Source organism: Hyla sarda, chromosome 7 (assembly GCF_029499605.1).
Source record: "Hyla sarda isolate aHylSar1 chromosome 7, aHylSar1.hap1, whole genome shotgun sequence".
NCBI lineage: Eukaryota > Metazoa > Chordata > Amphibia > Anura > Hylidae > Hyla > Hyla sarda.
The window spans coordinates 23,938,353-23,964,548 of record NC_079195.1 but is presented as its reverse complement, the minus strand read 5'-3'; the positions used below and the strand labels follow the sequence as shown (position 1 = coordinate 23,964,548).

Below are 26,196 nucleotides of genomic sequence, written 5' to 3'. Positions count from 1 at the left end.
TAACTCATTTGAAATGCATTTTTTTCTGTATTTTTTGTTGTTATTTTGCCTCTCACTTTTAAAATAAGCCGACCATTAACACTAGAGATGAGCGAACTTACAGTAAATTCGATTCGTCACGAACTTCTCGGCTCGGCAGGTGATGACTTTTCCTGCATAAATTAGTTCAGCTTTCCGGTGCTCCGGTGGGCTGGAGACTCTTTCCTAGGACTGTATCCACCTTTTCCAGGCCACGGGATCACCTGAAAGCTAAACTAATTTATGCAGGAAAAGTCATCAACTGCCGAGCCGAGAAGTTCGTGACGAATCGAATTTACTTTAAGTTCGCTCATCTCTAATTAACACTATGGACTGATCATTTCTTTGTCAGTGGGCAAACATAGGAAATCCCCAGGGGGCCAACCACTTTTTTCCTTCACTGTATACTATATGTCCATTGTATGACACTATTATTTTGCAGTATGGTGGCAGTATTACTCTCCATTCTCTTAAAGGGGTACTCCAGTGGAAAACATTTTGTTTTATTTTTTTTTGTTATTTTTAAATCAACTGGTGCCAAAAAGTTAAACAGATTTGTAAATTTACTTCTATAAAAAAAAAATATAGTAATCCTTCCAGTACTTATTAGCTGCTGTATACTGCAGAGGAAAATCTTTTTGTTTTGGATTTCTTTTCTGTCTTTCCACAGCGCTCTCTGCTGACACCTCTGTCCATTTTAGGAACTGTCCAGAGCAGCATATGTTTGCTTATGGGGATTTTCTCCTGCTCTGGACAGTTCCTGACATGGACAGAGGTGTCAGCAGAGAGCACTGTGGATAGACAGAAAATAAATCCAAAAAGAAAAGAACTTCCTCTGTAGTATACAGCCGCTAAGAAGTACTGGAAGGATTAAAACATTTTAATAGAAGTAATTTACAAATCTCTTTAACTTTCTGGCACCAGTTGATTTAAAAAAAAAAAAAAAAAGTTTTCCACCGGCTAACCCCTTTAATTTAATTATATTATATTATATTATATTATAATATATATTATATTATATTATATATTATATTATATATATATATATATATATATATATATATATATATATATATATATATATCTTTGGTAGCTTCCAAAGGCTTTTATGCACAGATGGGAAAAACAAAGCATGGTGCCAGCTTTTCAGGACGGCACTGTTCCCAGCTCCATAGCGGTATGCTATCTACTGCATTCTCTCCTAGCAGTATCATTTATTATTTTCCATACTTTATAAATAAATCTATACATTTATATACACTTTACTGCCTCTTAGCCAAAGACATTGGGGGAGATGTATTAAAACCTGTCCAGATGAAAAGTTGCCCAGTTGCCCAGTTGCCCATAGCAACCAATCAGATCGCTTCTTTCATTTTTAACAAGGCCTCTGCAAAATGAAAGAAGCGATCTGATTGGTTGCTATGGGCAACTGGGCAACTTTTCCTCTAGACAGGTTTTGATAAATCTCCCCCCATTGACATTATATTATAGAATATTTTATCAGGGAATGGAATCGGCAATCGGCATGCCTTGAAGCAGTGTTTCCCAACCAGTTTCATTCCAGCTGTTGCAAAACTACAACTCCCAGCATGCCTGGACTGCCGAAGGCAACAGCTGGAGGCACACATTGGTTGGGAAACACTGCCTAAAGGGACACAAAGCCTACAGTCTCATATTAGACAAAAATGCTTCTTTCTCGGGGAACTCGAGAACAAATGTTTTCAAATCAACTGGTGCCAGAAAGTTAAACAGATTTGTAAATTACTTCTATTTTAAAAAAATATTAATCCTTCCAGTACTCATCAGCTGCTGTATAATACAGAGAAATTTGTGAAGTTCTTTCCAGTCTGAGCACAGTGCTCTCTGCTGACTCTTCTGTCCCTGTCAGGAACTGTCCAGATTAGAAGCAAATCCCCATAGAAAACCTCTCCTGCTCTGGACAGTTCCTGACATGAACAGAGGTGTCAGCAGAGAGCACTGTGGTCAGACTGGAAAGAACTTCACAAATTTGTCTGTAGTATATCTGTAGTTTACGCAGCTGATAAGTACTGGAAAGGTTAATGTTTTTAAATAGAAGTAATTTAAAAATCTGCTTAACTTTCTGGAGCCGGTTGATTTGAAAAAATAAATATATATATATATATATATATATATATATATATATATTACCAGACTTCCCCTTTAAGCTTCTTCCCTGCAATACAAGACAAGCTCTGGGAGAACTGCAAATTATAGATGAAGCCTGCAGAGCAGAAATCTGCTAAAATAAATTACCATATACAGCAGTGTTTTTTAACCAGTGTGTGTCCAGCTGTTTGGAAACTACAACTCCCATCATGCCCGGACAGCCTTTGGCTTTGTAAAAAAGCTTTGGCTGGGAGTTGTAGTTTTGAAACAACTAAAGGACCGTTGGTTGGAAAACACTGCCTAAAGGGACACAAAGCCTACAGTCACTTATTAGACAAAAAAATGCTTCTTTCTCTTGGTATTAAGCTTCTTCCCTGCAATACAAGTCAAACTCTGTGAGAACTGCAAATTATAGATGAAGCTGGTAGAGCAGGAAACTGCTTAAAAAACAAACAAACATATACAACAGTGTTTTTTAGCCAGTGTGTGTCCAGCTGTTTCGAAACTACAACTCCCATCATGCCCGGACAGCCTTTGGCTGTCCGGGCATGCTGGGAGTTGTAGTTTTGAAACAACTAAAGGACCGTTGGTTGGGAAACACTGCCTAAAGGGACACAAAGCCTACAGTCACTTATTAGACAAAAAATGCTTCTTTCTCTTGGTATTAAGCTTCTTCCCTGCAATACAAGTCAAACTCTGTGAGAACTGCAAATTATAGATGAAGCTGGCAGAGCAGGAATCTGCTTAAAAAAAATAACATATACAACAGTGTTTTTTAACCAGTGCGTGTCCAGCTGTTTTGAAACTGCAACTCCCATCATGCCCGGACAGCCTTTGGCTGTCCGGGCATGCTGGGAGTTGTAGTTTTGAAACAACTAAAGGACCGTTGGTTGGGAAACACTGCCCAAAGGGACACAAAGCCTACAGTCACTTATTAGACAAAAAATGCTTCTTTCTCCTGGTATTAAGCTTCTTCCCTGCAATACAAGTCAAATTCTGTGAGAACTGCAAATTATAGATGAAGCTGGCAGAGCAGGAAACTGCTTAAAAAACAAACAAACAAACATATACAACAGTGTTTTTTAACCAGTGTGTGTCCAGCTGTTTCGAAACTACAACTCCCATCATGCCCGGACAGCCTTTGGCTGTCCGGGCATGCTGGGAGTTGTAGTTTTGAAACAACTAAAGGACCGTTGGTTGGGAAACACTGCCTAAAGGGACACAAAGCCTACAGTCACTTATTAGACAAAAAATGCTTCTTTCTCTTGGTATTAAGCTTCTTCCCTGCAATACAAGTCAAACTCTATGAGAACTGCAAATTATAGATGAAGCTGGCAGAGCAGGAATCTGCTTAAAAAAAAAAACATAGACAACAGTGTTTTTTAACCAGTGTGTGTCCAGCTGTTTTGAAACTGCAACTCCCATCATGCCCGGACAGCCTTTGGCTGTCCGGGCATGCTGGGAGTTGTAGTTTTGAAACAACTAAAGGACTGTTGGTTGGGAAACACTGCCCAAAGGGACACAAAGCCTACAGTCACTTATTAGACAAAAAATGCTTCTTTCTCCTGGTATTAAGCTTCTTCCCTGCAATACAAGTCAAATTCTGTGAGAACTGCAAATTATAGATGAAGCTGGCAGAGCAGGAAACTGCTTAAAAAACAAACAAACAAACATATACAACAGTGTTTTTTAACCAGTGTGTGTCCAGCTGTTTCGAAACTACAACTTCCATCACGCCCAGACAGCCTTTGGCTGACGGGCATGCTGGGAGTTGTAGTTTTGAAACAACTAAAGGACCGTTGGTTGGGAAACAGTGCCCAAAGGGACACAAAGCCTACAATCACTTATTAGACAAAAAAATGCTTCTTTCTCTTGGTATTAAGCTTCTTCCCTGCAATACAAGTCAAACTCTGTGAGAACTGCAAATTATAGATGAAGCCGGTAGAGCAGGAATCTGCTTAAAAAAACAAACAAACATATACAACAGTGTTTTTTAACCAGTGTGTGTCCAGCCTTTGGCTGTCCAGGCATGCTGGGAGTTGTAGTTTTAAACCAGCTGAAGGACCGTTGGTTGGGACACACTGCCTAAAGGGGCACAAAGCCTACAATCTGTTATTAGACAAAAATGCTTCTTTCTCCTGGTATTAAGCTTCTTCCCTGCACTACAAGTCAAACTCTGGGAGAACTGCAAATTATAGATGAAGCCTACAGAGCAGTAATCTGTTAAAAAAAAAAAAAACATATACAACAGTGTATTCCAAACAGTGCACCTCCAGCAGTTGCAAAACTACAAATCCTAGTATACCCGGGCAGCCGAGCATGCTGGGCATTGTAGTTTTGCACCAGATGGAGGCACATACTGCTGTAAAGGGGCACAAAGCCTACAGTATCATACTCAAATGCTTTGCAGGTGAATGTGACCTATTGTTCCCTGTTATCAGCTATTTCAGGGAGACGCTGACTGTCCTCCCCCATAATCACTATGTTATCACCAGTACTGAGAATATTTCCTATTAGGGCATTGTATAAAAGGTTTTCTACAGTAGACAGCCCCTTGAACTTCAATTCGTCTCTGTCTCGGGGCTGTCATTCCTTCTTTCTTTGCTGTGGTTGCAGCACAGTAATGTAAATTCAGAGATAAGCTTGTAAATGCGTATTTTTTTGTTTCGTTTTTTTTATTCTTTTTTTTTTTTATAGTAATCTAATTATAGTCAGGTATCTTCACCAGAATACATTCCAGAGCACTGTAAACTATGTATGTGGTTCACTCTGGTCTGTAAAAAAAAAAGGCCTCTACCATGACGCTACCATGAAGACTGGTTTGGTTCTCACAGGGAGGATGAGCGTTATGCTGCAGGCTAGCTGGGAGAAGTAGTACTAATGATATTGTGGTAGCGGGGTGTGATGAGGGCAGATGTTGTTACCCTAGGGGCAGATGACATTCACCCCTTGTATTCGTGACGCCAGGGCGTGGTTAAGCCTAAAACCACCCGAAGTATACCACTGGATCCTCGGCAATAAAGACTCCGACGCCAAGTTAAGGACAATGGTAGCTTTACTGAGGGTAGACAGATGGTAAAGTCTATATAGTTCAGCCAGGACCAAGGAGGTGACCAGTGACACAGAGACCTTAAGGGCTTGCTGGGACTTGTAGTAGGACTGGAGAATTGAATGCAGACCACGCTGACTTGACAGATGACAGGGACTGACTTGACTCATAAAGCTGTGACTTTAGCTTATTTGACTTGATGGTGGCTGCAGGACTGGACTTTGAGGTCTCCAACACTCTGGACACACACACTAGACAAGACTGCACTGGACCTCAGCCGAAGAGCGAGAAAAGCTCCACCCAGGGCTTATATGGGGGAGACTAGAAGGGAGCCCATTGGTCACTCTTGGGATCACCTGGTCACTGGTATCTCCTGGGTAACAATCACATGACATATGACAATCACAACACATTTTACAACACATTATGGTATAGAACATATGTACAGGGGGAACAAGTGCAAGGGGCCCTGGGGACACTGAAGGAGGCTGCCTGACAGGACAGCAAGGGTACGAGGTAACACCTCCTGTACTGGGCCACCACAATATGTCACAAGGCAGGGTGGTGTCACGTGACTGTGAGTGCGGTAAGTTGTTTCTGTAGTGTGTGAATGGGTCCTCAGGACACTAGGCAGCAGGACTCACAGGTTTTCTCTATAAATAGGAGGGAAAGCAGGACTCACAGGCACTCAATATGAGTAGGGGGTTGAAGCAGGACTCACAGGCACTCAATATGAGTAGGGGGTTGAAGCAGGACTCACAGGCACTCAATATGAGTAGGGGGTTGAAGCAGGACTCACAGGCACTCAATATGAGTAGGGGGTTGAAGCAGGACTCACAGGCACTCAATATGAGTAGGGGGTTGAAGCAGGACTCACAGGCACTCAATATGAGTAGGGGGTTGAAGCAGGACTCACAGGCACTCAATATGAGAAGGGGGTTGAAGCAGGACTCACAGGCACTCAATATGAGTAGGGGGTTGAAGCAGGACTCACAGGCACTCAATATGAGTAGGGGGTTGAAGCAGGACTCACAGGCACTCAATATGAGTAGGGGGTTGAAGCAGGACTCACAGGCACTCAATATGAGTAGGGGGTTGAAGCAGGACTCACAGGCACTCAATATGAATAGGGGGTTGAAGCAGGACTCGCAGGCACTCAATATGAGTAGGGGGTTGAAGCAGGACTCACAGGCACTCAATATGAGTAGGGGGTTGAAGCAGGACTCACAGGCACTCAATATGAATAGGGGGTTGAAGCAGGACTCACAGGCACTCAATATGAGTAGGGGGTTGAAGCAGGACTCACAGGCACTCAATATGAGTAGGGGGTTGAAGCAGGACTCACAGGCACTCAATATGAGTAGGGGGTTGAAGCAGGACTCACAGGCACTCAATATGAATAGGGGGTTGAAGCAGGACTCACAGGCACTCAATATGAGTAGGGGGTTGAAGCAGGACTCACAGGCACTCAATATGAGTAGGGGGTTGAAGCAGGACTCACAGGCACTCAATATGAATAGGGGGTTGAAGCAGGACTCACAGGCACTCAATATGAGTAGGGGGTTGAAGCAGGACTCACAGGCACTCAATATGAGTAGGGGGTTGAAGCAGGACTCACAGGCACTCAATATGAGTAGGGGGTTGAAGCAGGACTCACAGGCACTCAATATGAGTAGGGGGTTGAAGCAGGACTCACAGGCACTCAATATGAGTAGGGGGTTGAAGCAGGACTCACAGGCACTCAATATGAGTAGGGGGTTGGAGCAGGACTCACAGGCACTCAATATGAGTAGGGGGTTGAAGCAGGACTCACAGGCACTCAATATGAGTAGGGGGTTGAAGCAGGACTCACAGGCACTCAATATGAGTAGGGGGTTGAAGCAGGACTCACAGGCACTCAATATGAATAGGGGGTTGAAGCAGGACTCACAGGCACTCAATATGAGTAGGGGGTTGAAGCAGGACTCACAGGCACTCAATATGAGTAGGGGGTTGAAGCAGGACTCACAGGCACTCAATATGAGTAGGGGGTTGAAGCAGGACTCACAGGACTATGGGGGGGGGGGGGGGGGATTCATCAACAGTGGTGAAAGTGAACGTCTTTTTACCCTTTTAATTCATGTGGTGGAAACTGTGTTCCTGCACCAGATTTCTTATATGGTACAGAACCTGTGATAAATCCGGTGCTGATCACATTTCTTACTTCAATACTCCACTTTGTATGGTGATTCCTCTGCGACTTTTTGTTTGACTTTTTATCCTGTGCAACAAAATGTGCGACTTTTTAATGATGCTGTCAACAGTGAGTTTTGGAAGCCAAGTCAGGGCTGGTGTAGATTTGCGCCTAATTAAGCGCAGTTGCGACCAAAGATGCAACAAACTGAAAAGTTGCATATGATAAAATCCTCATGATTCTGACTTCTAAAAATAAGGGTGCAGCTCACTTCACCCATCTTATTACTGAGGCGCTGCTAAACCAATACCCAATGGATAAAACTATTTGATAAATAAGCGAACCTCTAAGTAATAGAATATGTATTATGCAAGATTTAATATATTTATTATTAAAAATAATAATAAAAATAATAATAGTGATCATACAATAGGAACCTATATCTCTGCAGGGCCCTTGCAGTCTAGTTCATTTTTAAAGGGGTACTCCGGCGCTAAGACATCTTATCCCTTATGCAAAGGATAGGGGATAAGATGCCTGATCGCGGGGGTCCCGCCACTTGGGACCCCCGTGATCTTGCACGCAGCACCCTGTTACCATCAGTCCCTGGAACATGTCCGCTCTGGGTCTGATGACAAGCGATCACAGGGTCGGAGCATTCACGCCCCCTCCCATAGGCTTACATTGAGGGGGCAGAGCTTGATGTCACACAGGGGCAGAGCCGTGACATCACAATGCTCCGGCCCCCGTGATCGCCAGTAATCAGACCCGGAGCGAACATGCTCCAGGGACTGATGGTAACAGGGTGCTACGTGCAAGATCACGGGGGTCCCCAGCGGCGGGACCCCCGCGATCAGGCATCTTATCCCCTATCCTTTGGATAGGGGATAAGATGTCTTAGTGCCAGAGTACCCCTTTAAGTTAAACAGTATAATGTAAACCAGACAGCGGCACTATAGTCCAGTAACGGTATATGTCCGTATATAATAGGAGATGACTAGTCTCACCATTAATTGTAAAATGTTCAGTTTTGGGAATTAGATCCCACTCACCGCTACAGTACGATGGATGGAGAGGACTACAGGTCCAAGGATGCCCGCAATGATATAGAGTTCTGCAAAGTGTGGACGGAGTGATGATCAGACGGGACTCAGGTCCACAGCTGTATATGGATCGCAATGTTTCAGGACTGCGGCAGCAGACAGCAAATTGTATGGACGATGTCCTCGTGTCTGTGGTAGCAGGGGGATCGCGGGTCCGCAATTGGATTGATCTCTATGTTCGCGGCAGAGGCACCAATCGGCTCACGGGTCTGTGGCAGCAGAAAACGGGTTGTTGAATGAAATACAACGAGTCCTCATGTGTGTGTATATAGTATATAGGACCGGTCTTGGGGAATACAAAGTCCTCGTGGTTCCCGAGCGCGCGGGCTCCATTAGTTTGGTATTAGTATACTGTTTTCAAATAGTAGTAGTATAAAATATCTTTAAAGGGATGCTCCGGTGGAAAACTTTTTTTTTTAATTAACTGGTGCCAGAAAGTTAAACAGAATTGTAAATCACTTCTATTAAAAATCTTTACCCTTCCAGTACTTTTTAGCAGCTGTATGCTACAAAGGAAATTCTGTTCTTTTTTTATTTCTTTTTTATCGTCCACAGTGCTCTCTGCTGACACCTGATGTCCGTATTGGGAACTGTCCAGAGCAGGAGAAAATTCCCATAGCAAACCTATGCTGCTCTGGACAGTTCCTGATACGGACATCAGGTGTCAACAGAGAGCACTGTGGACAAGACAAAAAAGAAATTCAAAATGATCAGAATTTCCTCAGCTGCTAAAAAGTACTGGAAGGATTAAGATTTTTTAATAGAAGTAATTTACAAATCTGTTTAACTTTCTGGCACCAGTTGACTTATAAAGACCTAAAAAAAAAAAGGTTTACCCCTTTAACATATTGTGGACGCGTTTCAGGGCATGGCAGCCCTTTCTTCAGCAGCGATTATGAAAATAATATATATAATAGGTAGTCACCATGCACCTCATAAGTATAGCTAAAACATGTTTGATTGGTTACAATCTCGTTTTAGATTACATGGAAAATCAGTAATGGATTCGGCAGGAAAAAAATGTCCGCAGTGGATCAGACAACAGTGTCATGTGATAGTATGTAGCCGCCGTTCCTGTTCGTCTGGTCTGAATTGGAACCGTACGGTTTTTGTTGCGTTTTTTTTGCACACAATGCAAAATAATTATGATAACAATTTTTATATTTTGACAAAACAACAATTAGTATGCAAAAATTGCAATAGATGATTACAAAGTAAATTTAGCTAATAGTATATTTAAACAGCGTAATGAACGGAACGCAGGTGTGATTAAATACATATAGCCACTGCTTCTATCTGTCTAATCTAAATTAGAAGCATGTGGGTGTCATTGCATTTTTTTTTTTATATAAACACTATAAAATGGCTGTGAATAAAATAAAATAAAATAAAAAAATGAAATAAAATAAAAATGAAAATAAAAACAAAATAAAAATAAAAATTTATATGAAAACAAAAACAAGAACAAAAATAAAAAATTAAAATAAAATGAAGATTACATAGACAATATAAAATATATAATGTATTGTTTTAAACTGACAATTTTAATTCTGAATGGCACGAGCGCAGAAGCCGTCGACTCGCTGATATACAGATATTAATAAAATAAAATGAAATAAAATAAATACTAGCACAGCAATGGGCACCAGGTTTGCGCCAAGCTACGCAAATTTATTTATGGCATATTGGAAACATTACAACATTCTACCCAAGCTTGGCAGAAACCTGGTGCTCTGGAAACGTTATATTGACGATGTCCTACTCATTTGGGAAGTGTCACAGAAAGATTTGGAAGCTAAATATTAATCAATTTATAGGGGTACTCCGCTGCTCAGCGTTTGGAACAAACTGTTCAGAACGCTGGAGCCGGGAGCTTGTGACGTCATAGCCCCGCCCCCATGAGGTCACGCCCCCTCAATGCAAGTCTATGGGAGGGGCGTCACACCCCCTCCCATAGACTTGCATTGAGTGGGCGGGGCATGACATCATGAGGGGCAGGGCTATGACATCACGAGCTCCCAGCGCCTGCTCCAGCATTCGGAACAGTTTGTTCCAAACGCTGAGCAGCGGAGTACCCCTTTAACATTACATTTTCTCCACATGTCAGTACACAAAAAATAGAATTCTTAGATTTACTAATAAATGTTAAAGGGGTACTAACTACCGTGGAAATTTTTTTAAATTTTTTTTAAATCAACTGGTGCCAGAAAGTTAGACAGATTGGTAAATCATTTCTATTAAAAAATCTTAATTCTTCCAGGACTTTTTAGGGGCTGTATACTAAAGAGAAATCCAAAAAAGAAATGCATTTCCTGTGATGTCCTGACCACAGTGCTCTCTGCTGACCTCTGCTGTCCATTTTAGGAACTGTCCAGAAAAGCATATGTTTGCTATGGGGATTTTCTCCAGTTCCTAAAATGGACAGCAGAGGTCAGCAGAGAGCACTGTGTTCAGGACATCACAGGAAATGCATTTCTTTTTTGGATTTCTCTTTAGTATACAGCCCCTAAAAAGTCCTGGAAGAATTAAGATTTTTTAATAGAAGTGATTTACAAATTTGTGGCACCAGTTGATTTAAAAAAAAAAAGTTTTCCACGGTAGTACCCCTTTAAGGATAACCAACTATATTGTTCCACATATATAAAAAAAAAAAAAAAAAATACAGCTAAAAATAGTTCTATTCTTTTTTTCTAGCTCTTAACTGGCTAATAAATATACCGGGTAGTCAATTTAGACATTTAAAAAGAAATTGTACATTAGAAGATCGATATAGGATAGAAGCAGATGAACTTATGAATCAATTTAGGTTCAAAGAATATCCTGAAGAACTATTACAACAAGCCCGACAGAAAGAAGAGATATTAGAGAGGGAAAGTTTTTTTCTAGATAAAACTGAGGATGAAATTAAATTTCATTAGTTCACAATCCCTAAAAAAACACAGATAAAAATACATCAAAACTAATTCTTCCCTACAGTAAAGATCATAAACAAATTACAAAAAGAATCCATAAAAATTGACAATTTTTAAGCCAAGATAAAACACTAGCTCCTACTCTTCCAGCAAAACCTCCCATTATTTTTACAAAAGCAGAAAATCTGGGCTTAGAAATAGCTCCTACGATAAAGAAGCCAACAAGTAGCCAGAAAAAAGATACCGTATTTTCCGGCGTATAAGACGACTTTTTAACACCGTAAAAAGTACTTACCTGGTAAGCATGGTAACTTACCAGTTGCATGTCAGCTTCAGTGCTCCGACCACCGCTCCTCCGGTCCCGGGACGTACTGCTAGGGCCTATTGGAGCGGTGGATGGAGCACTGAAGTGGGGCAGTACACAGACATACAGCCTCCAGCCATACACTGTATATGACTGAAGGCTGTATGTCTGTGGGGGAACTGTACTGCCAACCTAATGTGGGGGAACTATACTGCCAACCTTACGTGGGGGCACTATACTGCCAACCTAATGTGGGGGAACTATGCTGACAAGCTAATGTGGGGGGAACTATGCTGACAACCTAATGTGGGGGGAACTATGCTGACAACCTAATGTGGGAGGAACTATACTGCCAACCTTACGTGGGGTCACTATACTGCCAACCTAATGTGTGGGAACTATGCTGACAACCTAATGTGGGGGGAACTATGCTGACAACCTAATGTGGGGGGAACTATGCTGACAACCTAATGTGGGAGGAACTATGCTGACAACCTAATGAGGGAGAACTATGCTGACAACCTAATGTGGGGGGAACTATGCTGACAACCTAATGTGGGGGAACTATACTGCCAACCTAATGTGTGGGAACTATGCTGACAACCTAATGTGGGGGGAACTATGCTGACAACCTAATGTGGGGGAACTATACTGCCAACCTAATGTGTGGGAACTATGCTGACAACCTAATGTGGAGGGAACTATGCTGACAACCTAATGTGGGGGAACTATACTGCCAACCTAATGTGGGGGAACTATACTGCCAACCTAATGTGGGGGAACTATGCTGACAACCTAATGTGGGGGGGAACTATGCTTACAACCTAATGTGGGAGGAACTATGCTAACAACCTAATGTGGGGGAACTATACTGCCAACCTAATGTGGGGGGAACTATACTGCCAACCTAATGTGGGGGGAACTATACTGCCAACCTAATTCTGGGGAACTATACTACCAACCTAATGTGGGGGAACATGCTGCCAACCTAATGTGGGGGAACTATACTACAACCTAATGTGGGGGAACTATACTACCAACCTAATGTGGGGGAACTATACTACCAACCTAATGTGGGGGAACTATACTACCAACCTAATGTGGGGGAACTATACTACCAACCTAATGTGGGGGAACTGTACTGCCAACATTATGTGGGGGGACTACAACCTAATGTGGGGGGAACTATGCTGACAGCCTAATGTGGGGTAACTATGCTGCCTACCTAGTGTGGGCAAACTATGCTGACAACCTAATGTGGGGGGAACAATGGTAAGGTACCGTATTGCGGTAGAGGGGTAGTCTTATATGGCGAGTATATCCCAACTCTATATTTTAACTATAAAAGTTGGGGGTCGTCTTATACGCCCAGTCATCTGATATGCCAGAAAATACGGTACATGGTTATCTAGTAAAGGCTCCTACAAATGTGGTACTTGCTCCAGCTGTATAACAACTAATTTTCCTAAAAAAAAAAAACAACTAAAATTACATCTAGAACAACTAACTATGAATGGAATATAAGTTAGTTACCTGTAATACGAAGGGGGTTATTTATGTTCTGGGGTGTTCATGCTCCAAGCGATATATAGGTAGAACTAAGAGAGAACTAAAAACAAGACATTTTTATAACATCAGAAGGGGTAATGAAAGATAAACAGCCCTTATCTGTTCATTTTAGGAAATATCACAATATGGATCCATCCAGTATAACATTTGAAGCTTTAGGGCAGTGGTCTTCAACCTGCGGACCTCCAGATCTTGCAAAACTACAACACCCAGCATGCCCGGACAGCCAACGGCTGTCTGGGCATGCTGGGAGTTGTAGTTTTGTAACATCTGGAGGGCCACAGTTTGAAGACCGCTGCTTTAGGGGGTGATTATATTTCAGCTATGTCAAGAGCAGAGTCCCGTCATATACGGTATATCATTTTGAAACTTTGGCGCCGGGTGTTAATGAAGAAATTGAAATATTTGGTTTTAAATAAGTTCTGTCTGGCCCCTAAAATTATCAGTTTAAAACAAGACATTATATATTGTATAATGTATATGTAATGATATGTCCAGTCATTTTATTACATTATATTAAATCTTTATTTTTTTTTATTTTTTTATTAATTTTTAATTTATAATGTGATATATATATATATATATATATATATATATATATATATATATATTCATTTAAAACATTGACTGGAGGTATTCGTATTTTTATTTTATTCTTATTTTTATTTTTGTTCTTGTTTTTGTTTTCATATTTATTAATTTTTTTTCATTTTTATTTTTTTTAATTTCAATTTATTTTATTTTATTCACAGCCATTTTATAGTGTTTATATAAAAAGAAACGCAACAATACCCGCACGCTTCTAATTTAGATTAGACAGATAGAAGTAGGGGCTATATGTCATTTAATAACACCTGTGTTTGGTTCATTACGCTGTTTAAATATACTATTAGCTAAATTTACTTTGTAATCATCTATTGCAATTTTTGCATACTAATTGTTGTTTTGTCAAAATATACAAATTGTTATCATAGTTATTTTGGATTGTGTGCAAAAAAACGCAACAAAAACCGTACGGTTCCAATTCATACTAGACGAAGAGGAATGGCGCACTTTTTTTCCTGCCGAATCCATTACTTAAGCTTAAGCTATACTTATAAGGTGCATTTGTTGGAATGGCGGGGTGTGTGGTGCAGGGCAGATGTTGTTACCCTAAGAGTAGATGGTATTAACCACTTGTGTTCGTGACGCCATGGCATGGTTTATCCTTAACCACCCAAAGGTATACCGCTGGATCCTGGGCTAAGCACAGGGGCAATAAAGACACCGACGCCAAGTTACTGACAACGGTAGCTTTACTGAGGGTAGACAGGTGTTACAGTCTATACAGTACAGCTAGGGCCTGAGGAGGTGACCAGTGGTACAGAGACCTCGCAGGTTTACTGGGACTTGTAGTAGACAGGAGAATTTAGTGCAGGCCACACTGGGTAGACAGAAGACTTGACTTGACTGACAGGACTGTGACTTTTGCTTACTTTGCACTTGTTCAAAACAAGCGGTAACGCGGCACTGCGTGAAGCGATGGACCTTGGAACTGGTGCTGGATGTAGATGTAGCAAAGGTGCTGGTAGCGGGGCTCTGATGGGAATAGTAGTATTCATATATGTTCATGAAGAGAAAGAAGGAACATCGGCAACTCACCAGATTCAGCAAGAAGTATCTTCTTTATTGAAGCATACTCACATACACATATTGATCGGAAGAGGGTGGTGTGGGACAGTGATAGACGACCGAGCTCTGTTTCGCGCGACTTGCGTGCTTCCTCCGGCCTTACTTTGCACTTGACTTGAGGCTGCAGGACTTGACTTAAAGGGGTAGTCCAGTGGTGAAAAACGTATCCCCTATCCTAAGGATAGGGGATAAGTTTGAGATCGCGGGGGTTCCGACCGCTGGGGCCCCCTGCGATCTCTCTGTACGGGGGCCAGGCTCTCCGGCCAGATAGCGGGTGTCGACCTCCGCACGAAGCGGCGGCCAACATGCCCCCTCAATAAATCTCTATGGCAGAGCCGGAGATTGCCGAAGGCAGCGCTTCAGCTCTGCCATAGAGTTGTATTGAGGGGGCGTGTCAGCCGCCGCTTCGTGCAGAGGTCGACACGCCCCCTTGCCGCAGCCTGTCGGGGCTCCGTACAGGAGATCGCAGGGGGCCCCAGCGGTCGGACCCCCCGCGATCTCAAACTTATCCCCTATCCTTAGGATAGGGGATAAGTTGTTCACCACTGGGTCACCACTGGACTACTCCTTTAAGGCCTCCAATGTTCTGGACACACACACTAAGATGACTTGACTGCACTGGACCTCAGGAACAAGAGAGAAGCTCCACCCAGGGTTTATATGGAGGAGACTTGCAGGGACAAGTCACAACACACAATAAAAAGCATAACATATTTACATGGGGTAAAACAACTGCAGGGGGCCCTGGGGACACTGAGGGACACTGCCTGACAGGACAGGAGAGTACTGGGAAACATCATCCCGTACTGGGCCACCACACATTGTGACCAACTACTGTATTATATATATTATATTCATATTCGCTGCTGAAGAAAGGGCTGCCACGCCCTGAAACGCGTCCACAATATTTTGAAGATATTTTACACTATTACTATTTAAAAACAGTATACTAATACCAAACTAATGGAGCCCGCGCGCTCGGGAACCACGAGGACTTTGTATTCCCCAAGACCGGTCCTATATACTATATACACACATGAGGACTCGTTGTGTTTCATTCAACAACCCGTTGTCTGCTGCCACAGCCCCGTGAGCCGATCGGTGCCTCTGCCGCGAACATAGAGATCAATCCAATTGCGGACCCGCGATCCCCCTGCTACCACAGACACGAGGACATCGTCCATACAATTTGCTGTCTGCTGCTACGGACCTGAAACATTGCGATCCATATACAGCTGTGGACCTGAGTCCCGTCTGATCATCACTCCGTCCACACTTTGCAGAACTCTATATCATTGCGGGCATCCTTGGACCTGTAGTCCTCTCCATCCATCGTACTGTAGCGGGGAGTGGGATATAATTCCCAAAACTGAACATTTTACAATTAATGGTGAGACTATTCATCTCCTATTATATACGGACATATACCGTTACTGGACTATAGTGCCGCTGTCTGGTTTACATTATATTTCAACTAATATAAGTACAGTGACCCCCCGACCTACGATGGCCCCGACATACGATCATTTCAACATACAATGACCTCTCAGAGGCAGCATCAACAGACGATGCTTTTTTATGTCGGGGCCATCGCATAAACGGCTATCCGGCAGCGCAGACTGCTTCAGCCGCCACCGGATAGCCGTTTACGGTGCCCCGTGTGGTCCGCTGACGATCACTTACCTGTCCTCGGGGCTCCGGCGCGTCCTTTTCGGGATCCCCTGCATCGTCGGCGCTCTCCGTCGTCGTCATCACGTCGCTGCGCACGCCGTCCCGTCATCCAATAGGAGCGGCGTGCGTAGCGACTTGATGGCGGCGACGGAGAGCGAGGATGCCGGGGAAGCAGAGGCCTTGCCGGAACGTCGGGGACACCTCGGGGACACGGCGACGGCGATGGACGGCGACATCCAGGGCAGCGGTGACGAGCGGTGATGGTCCGGAGCGGCGGGGACAGGTGAGTACAACTTCCTATACCAGTGGTCTTCAACCTGCGGACCTCCAGATGTTGCAAAACTACAACACCCAGCATGCCCGGACAGCCAACGGCTGTCCGGGCATGCTGGGTGTTGTAGTTTTGCAACATCTGGAGGTCCGCAGGTTGTAGACCACTGTCCTATACTTTACATTGCACGGATCCCTCAACATGCGATGGTTTCAACAAACGATGGTCCATTTGGAACGGATTACCATCGTATGTTGAGGGACCACTGTATACTGTTTAACTTAAAAATGAACTAGACTGCAAGGGCCCCGCAGATATCTAGGTTCCTACTGTATGATCACTATTATTATTATTTTCATTTTTATTATTATTTTTAATAATAAATATATTAAATATTGTGTGATAGCCTGGGGGAGTAGTAGGGTATATGGGGTGTAGCTGTGCGGTGACTAAAGGGTGTCTGGTAAACCCTTTCTATTCGTGACGCCAGGGTGAGGGCTCCTCAGTAATGCTTGTCCTACCGCCACCCTTCCCAAGAGCGATAGGGAGGTAGATAATAAGGGAATATCCACAACCGGAGAGTTTGCTGAAAATAGTCGGAACTTTACTGAAGATTTTATGCAAGCTTCATAACCGGAACAGTCTCTTAGAGATTGACAGTGGTTAGTACCCTAAGCGTTTTAGAGTCCGTAGACTGATATGCGCTGTTCCACTGGATTTACGGGAATTAGTTGCGGTCCAGTAGTCACGCTAGCTTTAGCGGGTATTAGTTTAGAACTCACGGTTTAGTTTAGGCTGACGCTGGTAGGTTTTCAGGACTAGCGTGTATTTGAAAGTTGCGCAGATCCGTCCTGCTAGTCCGGCATCCACGAGAGCAGCAACCCCAGAGAGCGATCATTGGCCACAGCTCCCTTATATGGGCAGGGGCTGGACTAGAGCTAATTGGTCCAATACTTCTGTCAATCACCTTTACATAGAATTATGGGTAAACATGTGACCCAAGGACCTCTAACATACCATAGAGGAATCAACATAGTCACATGACCGAAGGTCCTGCGACGCTAACAAGGCAAGCATACTATACATTATATTAAATATACACATTATTAAATATATACACATAAACATTATAAAATTAGAGTAGAAGAGAGGCGACTAGGGGCTGTCCCTCCTACCTGAGCGTAGTAACTCTGACTTTGGGGACCACCATACATGGTACAGTATGCAATACGGTACCGGGATACCACAATTGCATAACACATATTCTATTACTTAGAGCAGTGGTCTTCAACCTGCGGACCTCCAGATGTTGCAAAACTACAACTCCCAGCATGCCCGGACAGCCAACGGCTGTCCGGGCATGCTGGGAGTTGTAGTTTTGAAACATCTGAAGATCCGCAGGTAGGAGACCACTGACTTAGAGGTTCGCTTATTTGCTTATTTACGAAATTATGACTTGGTATATTTTTATTTCTTTTTTATTTATTTATTTATCTATTTTTGGAAAAAAATCTTCTAAAGCAAAAGTCTCAAAACAGCACCAAAAAACCAGGGTAAAAGTAAAATTATTTTCGCCCTATGCGTGGTACTTGCTGTATTGTAGGTTGCACCTATCATTGTGGAGTACGGATATATGTATTTATGTATTTGATACACCGGCAGCAATGTATCTGTCCCTGACTTTGTTGTGACTGAGAATTGTTATACCTCAACTTACAATGGTCTCAACATACAATAGTTTCAACATACAATGGTCTTTTCTGGACCATCATAACTTGAAACCAGACTCAACATACAATGCTCCGGACAGTCCAGATCTGTGAAACGTGTCAATGGCTGGAAGAAACGACCAATCAGAATGGACATTTACACCTGTACTACTGAAGTGTATGCACTGACTGTCTGGTAGCGCCTCCCTACAACACAGGGAGGTACAACATGTTCTGTACTCTTTACCTGTGCCACGGTTAGCTTCTCCTTTGGACACCAGGTAAGGGCGACTATGTTTCGTGTGTACTGTACAGGACCCTGAAGAAGCTCCTGTCCTCTGTATAGACCAGTCTTTCCCATCCAAGGTGCCTCCAGCTGTTGCAAAACTTCAACTCCCAGCATGCCTGGACAGCCTTTGGCTGTCCAGGCATGCTGGGAGTTGTAGTTTTGCAACAGCTGGAGGCACCCTGGATGGGAAACACTTGCATAGACAGTGATTACAGCTCCCAGCAGATCTTTATTACTGTTATATGTCAGGATTTGCTTTATCTATATTAGTTATCTACTTATTTTTCTTTAATCCTCACTTTTTTCTATTTTTGAATGACATTTTGGTAGCTTCAGAACCAATTACCATAGAGTTATGGTCTCAACATACGATGGTTTCAACATACAATGGTCGCCCTGGATCACTGTATTTATGTATTTGAAACACCGGCAGCAATGTATCTGTCCCTGACTTTGTTGTGACTGAGAATTGTTATCCCTCAACTTACAATGGTCTCAACATACAATGGTTTCAACATACAATGGTCGCCCTGGATCACTGTATTTATGTATTTGAAACACCGGCAGCAATGTATCTGTCCCTGACTATGTTGTGACTGAAAATTGTTATAGGTGGCCCATTGAGCCAGTGCCCACCACTTCTAGTACCTAGGCTGGCAATAGGGGGTGTGAGGGATAGGTTCCTTCCAGGGGTTAAGTCCTGGAAAAAAAAGTGAGGGAACTCACCCACGATTTCCACCCAAGAGCTGGTCCTGCAGGACTTCTGCTAACGGAAACAATGTTCCTGCTGTGGAAAAAGTGCAGGAACTCAGTTCCCACGCGTTCCTGCAGGACTTGACCCCTGGTTGCTTCTCAGGATGATAACTCTATCTAGGTATACAGGGAATAACAGGGTATATCAGGGTCAGGCAAAAGTTTAAAAAAAATACATAATTCGACAATTCTTGAACTAATTCCTAAAAAAAACTTATAGGGGAGATTTAACCTGTCCAGAGGAAAAGTTGCTTAGTTGCCCATAGCAACCAATCAGATCGCTTCTTTCATTTTTAAAAAGGGCCTGTGCAAAATGAAAGAAGCAATCTGATTGGTTGCTATGGGCAACTGGGCCACTTTCCCTCTGCACAGGTTTTGGTAAATCTCCCCCAATATATCTTCAGGCTGAGTATTTCTCCGTCCTCACTATCTTGTCACTTTTTGTCATATAGATATAAAATGTACAGAACATTTCCTGTAGATCTAATTGTATAATTTGTTGTCAGTGATTTGTGAGGTAACAGGAGGATGTGTGTTATTTCTGTATTCTTCAAGTGAACACAACATTATATATCAGATGTATCCGTCACTGTATGTGTATAATGAATATCTGTAAGTTATCTTCTATACATCTTCTCTGTATACATGTGCAATATAGTCTATGTCTGTTCTCTTCCTCTCCCATTATCTCTACTCCTGCATCTACTCCATCTCTCTATCTCATATCTATCTATCTCCTATCTATCTATCTATCTATCTATTTATCTCATATCTATCTATCTATCTCATATCTATCTATCTATCTATCTATTTATCTCATATCTATCTATCTATCTCATATCTATCTATCTATCTATCTATCTATCTATCTCATATCTATCTATCTATCTATCTATCTCATATCTATCTATCTATTTATCTCATATCTATCTATCTATCTATCTATCTATCTCATATCTATCTATCTCCTATCTATCTATCTAGCTATCTATTTATCTCATATCTATCTATCTATCTCCTATCTATCTATCTATCTATCTATCTATCTATCTCATATCTATCTATCTATCTATCTATCTATCTATCTATCTATCTATCTCATATCTATCTATCTATCTATCTATCTATCTGAATCTCATATCTATCTATGAATCTATCTATCTATCTCATATCTATCTAACTATCTATCTATCTATCTATCTCATATCTATCTCTCTATCTATCTCTATCTCATATCTATCTATTTATCTATCTCATATCTATCTATCTCATATCTATCTATCTATCTATCTATCTATCTATCTATCTATCTGAATCTCATATCTATCTATGAATCTATCTATCTATCTTATATCTATCTATCTCATATCTATCTTATATCTATCTATCTCCTATCTATCTATCTATCTATCTATCTATCTATCTCCTATCTATCTATCTATCTATCTATCTTTCTCATATCTATCTATCTCATATCTATCTATCTATCTATCTCATATCTATCTATCTATCTCATATCTATCTATCTATCTCATATCTATACATCTATCTCATATCTATCTATCTATCTATCTGAATCTCATATCTATCTATGAATCTATCTATCTATCTCATATCTATCTATCTATCTATCTATCTCATATCTATCTATCTATCTATCTATCTATCTCTATATATATCTCTCTATCTATCTCATATCTATCTATCTATCTCATATCTATCTATCTATCTATCTATCTATCTCTATCTCATATCTATCTATTTATCTATCTCATATCTATCTATCTCATATCTATCTATCTATCTATCTCATATCTATCTATCTCATATCTATCTATCTCATATCTATCTATCTATCTCATATCTATCTCATATCTATCTATCTATCTATCTATCTATCTATATATCTCGTATCTATCTATCTCATATCTATCTTATATATATCTATCTATCTCCTATCTATCTATCTATCTCCTATCTATCTATCTATCTATCTCATATCTATCTCATATCTATCTATCTATCTATCTATCTATCTATCTATCTCATATCTATCTATCTCATATATATCTATCTATCTCATATCTATATATCTCATATCTGTATATCTCATATCTGTCTATCTATCTCATATATATCTATCTATTTATCTATCTATCTATCTATCTATCTATCTCATATCTATCTATCTATCTAATATCTCCCTCTCTTTCTGCCTCACTTGTTGTTCCATGTTGCCTCTCATGTGATTGTTCTCCCTCTCTCTCAGACACGAACAGACTTTTCCTGGGACGGAATTAATGTGAGTCCAGCGTTAACCCTTCCTGTCTCTCTCTATCTCTGCACTCACTGTATCACGTTGTTTTACTTTTCTCAGACATCTTTACATTATTGCTCCAGATTCCAATATCTATAAGAAGATTATCCAAAGGCCACATACCCAGTGTAACCATTACATACAACAACCATCTGATCCTCCGGAACGTCTGTCAGACCCATTGACCTCATTAAATGGGCCGGTGGCCAACCCCTGAAGAGTCACACTGCACTCTTTACACACCTTTTTACAGTTTCGGGGAATTAGTCAGATGGGCGTGGGCTTAATTGTAATCATGGGAGGGGCTATTGTGTGATGGGTGGGATTATAGAGTTAGGGGGTGTGGATATTGTACCTTGAGGAACGTATACACCTAATACACAACCCCCTGACTGTATAACCCCGCCCATCATCTGATTGTCACTCCCATTTTTAACATTCAGTTCACGACCATTTGACAATTCAATTGTCAAACAAACTTTAAACCTTCATATCTCAGGAATAGAAGAGGGTATCAAGAACATTTATAAGGGAAGGAATTGGGGAACCCTAAACTATGTCATTAGAGTAACATTTTGGGGTTGTCCACAGGTCCTCTTTACAAATCCTTTATAGGGGTTGTCTCACCAGTGCAACTTAGGATAGGGGATAAGTGTATGATCATGTTCATCCAACTTTTGAGACCCTCCCAGATCTCGACAACGGGGTCCCGAGCCTCCCTTAAATGGGTACTCCGCCCCTAGACAACTTATTATCCCCTATTAAAAGGATAGAGGATAAAATGTCTGATCGTGGGGGTCCCGCCGTTGGGGACCCCTGCGATCTCGCTGCGGCACCCCAGACATCCGGTGCATGGAGTGAACTTCGCTCTGTGCCGGATGACTGGCGATGCGGGGAGGAGGCTCGTGACGCCACGATCATGCCCACTCATGACGTCATGGTCACGCCCCCTCAATGCAAGTCTATGGGAGGGGGCGTGACGTCCGTCACGCCCCCTCCCATAGACTTGCATTGAGGGGGCGTAGCCGTGACATCATAAGCGGGGCGTAACTGTGACGTCATGAGCCTCCGATGATGCACCTGACGCTCTAAACGAATGCCCGGTGCAGCAGGGAAATCACAGGGGGTCCCCAGCGGCTTTACCCCCCGCGATCAGACATCTTATCCCCTATCCTTTGGATAGCGGATAAGATGTCTAGGGGCGGAGTACCCCTTTAAGAATAGAGTCTTGTCACCCTTCATTTATTATTTATGGGAGCTGCCAGAGATAACATCTATGGCTCTTGGCACCCAGAGACAATGCTGGGAGACCCAGGACCCCCTCTTGGAGATCACAGGGAATCCCAGCTGTCCTGCTGATAAGGAGTAAGTTATAATGATGGGACAACCCCATTAATGTCCATACCTGCTGCCTGCACTGTTCCCAAACCCACTGGATGGAAGGAGCTTTTTTAGGCTGGGTTCACATCACGTTTTTCAACTACAGTTCCCGCATACGTTTTCTATCAAAAACCATATGGGAAAAAAACGGATGGAACAGTATGGGAAAAAGTAAACCGTATACTGTTTTTAAAAGTGCATACTGTTCCGTCCGTTTTTATTTAACGTTTTAGAAAATGTTGTCCATTTTTAATGGGAGGGGTCTTGGGTGGGGACTTTAGGATGCAAATGCGCATGTGCAAAGAAAAAACGCATACGGTTTCGCCATATGGAACCGTATACATGTGCGTTTCCCATTGACGTCCATGTTAAAAAAAAGGTATGCGGTTGCAATACGGTTTTTAACCCAAAGTCAAAACCGTGGTTGAACACGCTTTGGAGTACTGTTAAAAACCGTATTGCAAGCAAACCGTACGCAACCGTATGCATCAGGGTGCATACGGTTTGCAATGCTTTGCCTATCTATACGGTTTTCAATACCGTTCCATATCTTGTCACTAATGAAAACTTATGCGGGAACCGTAGTTGAAAAACGTCATGTGAACCCAGCCTCAGGCAGGGTTCACATCACGTTGTCTCCCATATGGTAGCGCATACGGCAGGGGGGAGCTGAAACCTCGCGCTCCCGTATGCCTTTCTACGCGCTCCCGTATGTAATTCATTTCAATGAGCCGACCGCAGTGAAACGCTCGGTCCGGTCGGCTCATTTTTGCGCCGTATGCGCTTTTACAACTGGACCTAAAACCGTGGTTGACCACAGTTTTAGGTCCGGGGGAAAAGCGCATACGGCGCAAAAATGAGCCGACCCGACCGAGCGTTTCACTGCGGTCGGCTCATTGAAACGAATTACATACGGGAGCGCGTAGAAAGGCATACGGGAGAGCGAGGTTTCAGCTCCCCCCTGCCGTATGCGCTACCATATGGGAGACAACGTGATGTGAACTCTGCCTTACTCTGTGCAGCAAACATCAAAAAGGCTAAAAGCATAATGGGTGTCGAAGATATAACCCACTGTAATGATACTGTCCCAGTGCCCATATACATCTGGGGCTGGCCCTGCCCGTACCATCACTTTACCTGTAGAGATATAGCAGAGCTGACATTGTCATATAGCTCGTCCTGCTGTTTGCTGACAGGTTCCATAATAGAAACTAACTTTTTAAGTCTGAGGCAAACACTAGAATAAGGAAAAAAATAATGTAATGAACTGGAGCCAGAAAGTTACACAGATTTGTAAATTACTTCTATTAAAAAATCTTAATCCTTCCAGTACTTATCAGCTGCTGTATGCTCCACAGGAATTTCTTTCCTTTCTGTCTGACCACAGTGCTCTCTGATGACACCTCTGTCTATTTTAGGAACTGTCCAGAGTTGGAGGAAATCCCCATAGCAAACCTATCCTGCTCTGGACAGTTCCTGACATGGACAGAGGTGTCAGCAGAGAGCACTGTGGTCAGACTGGAAAGAATTTAAAAAAGAAAAAAAACTTCCTGTGGAGCAAACAGGAGCTGATAAGTACTGGAAGGATTAAGATTACAAAGCTGTTTAACTTTCTGGCACCAGTTGATTTAAAAAAATAAAAAAAATGTTTTCCAGTGGATTATCCCTTTAAATGAGTACTCCGGTGGAAAACTTTTTTTTTCTTTAATCAATTTGTGCCAGAAAGTTAAACAGATTTGAAAATTACTTCTATTAATTAATCTTAATCCTTCCAGTACTTATTAGCTGTTGAATACTACAGAGGAAATTCTTTTCTTTTTGGAACACAGAGCTCTCTGCTGACATCATGACCACAGTGCTCTCTGCTGACATCTCTGTCCATTTTAGGAACTGTCCAGAGTAGGAGAAAATCCCCATAGAAAACATATACTGCTCTGGACAGTTCCTTAAATGGACAGAGATGTCAGCAGAGAGCACTGTGCTCGTTATGTCAGCAGAGAGCTCTGTGTTCCAAAAAGAAAATAATTTCCTCTGTAGTATTCAGCAGCTGATAAGTACTGGAAGGATTAAGATTTTTTTTTTTGATTGAAGTAATTTACAAATCTGTATAACTTTCTGGCACCAGTTGATAAAAAAAAAAAGTTTTCCACTGGAGTACCCCTTTAAGGAGTTTGATTGGAGTGACAGTCATGCATGCTATCTGTCACTCCACTCAAATTCCAAGGGACTGAGCATATACAGTGTATGAGTAAGTCCTATAGACATTAAAGGGGTTATCCAGGAAAAAAACTTTTTTGGCTCCAGAAAGTTAAACAGATTTGTAAATTACTTATATTTAAAAAATCTCAATCATTTCAGTACTTATGAGCTGCTGAAGTTGAGTTGTTCTTTTCTGTCTAAGTGCTCTCTGATGACACCTGTCTCGGGAACTGTCCAGAGTAGAAGCAAATCCCCATAATAAACCTCTTCTACTCTGTGCAGTTCCCGAGACAAGCAGAGATGTCAGCAGAGAGCACTGTTGCCAGACAAAAGAACAACTCAACTTCAGCAGCTTGTAATTTTTGGAAGGATTAAGATTTTTTAAATTTTTTTTTTTAAGTCATTTACAAATCTGTTTAACTTTCTGGAGCCAGTTGATATATAGAAAAAAGTTTTTTTCCCTGGAATACCCCTTTAAAGTGCATGGCTATCTCCGTCAGTCCTATAGACATTCAATGGAGCAGCAAAATGCCTGCATGACCACCACTTCATTCAGACTCCTCCCGAATGGGTCCTTGGGACCTCCATCTAGTTATCATTGAGGGTCCCCCTGGTGGGACCCCCAACAAGCATACATTGATCACCTATTCTATAGATAGGTGATATATTTTTGTTTTTCTC

General features: G+C 42.1%; 1 protein-coding gene across 3 annotated transcripts in view; it reads left to right on the top strand.

Annotated features, from left to right (window-relative positions):
* FAM131B (family with sequence similarity 131 member B) overlaps window positions 1–26,196 on the top strand; it is a 125,276-nt gene that overhangs the window by 66,363 nt on the left and 32,717 nt on the right. Inside the window, exons 1-2 of one of the 3 annotated variants that reach the window (XM_056529095.1) lie at window positions 20,155–20,231; window positions 21,889–21,921. The exons of 1 other annotated variant lie outside the window; for it this stretch is intronic. Coding sequence is in view for 1 of the 2 variants with exons in the window: in XM_056529093.1 (XP_056385068.1) it covers window positions 21,889–21,921 (33 nt within the window). In the remaining variant the exon portion in view is untranslated. Of the gene's footprint in view, window positions 1–20,154; window positions 20,232–21,888; window positions 21,922–26,196 lie in introns of those variants that run through there. One more of the 3 variants, XM_056529093.1, reaches the window with a different exon arrangement.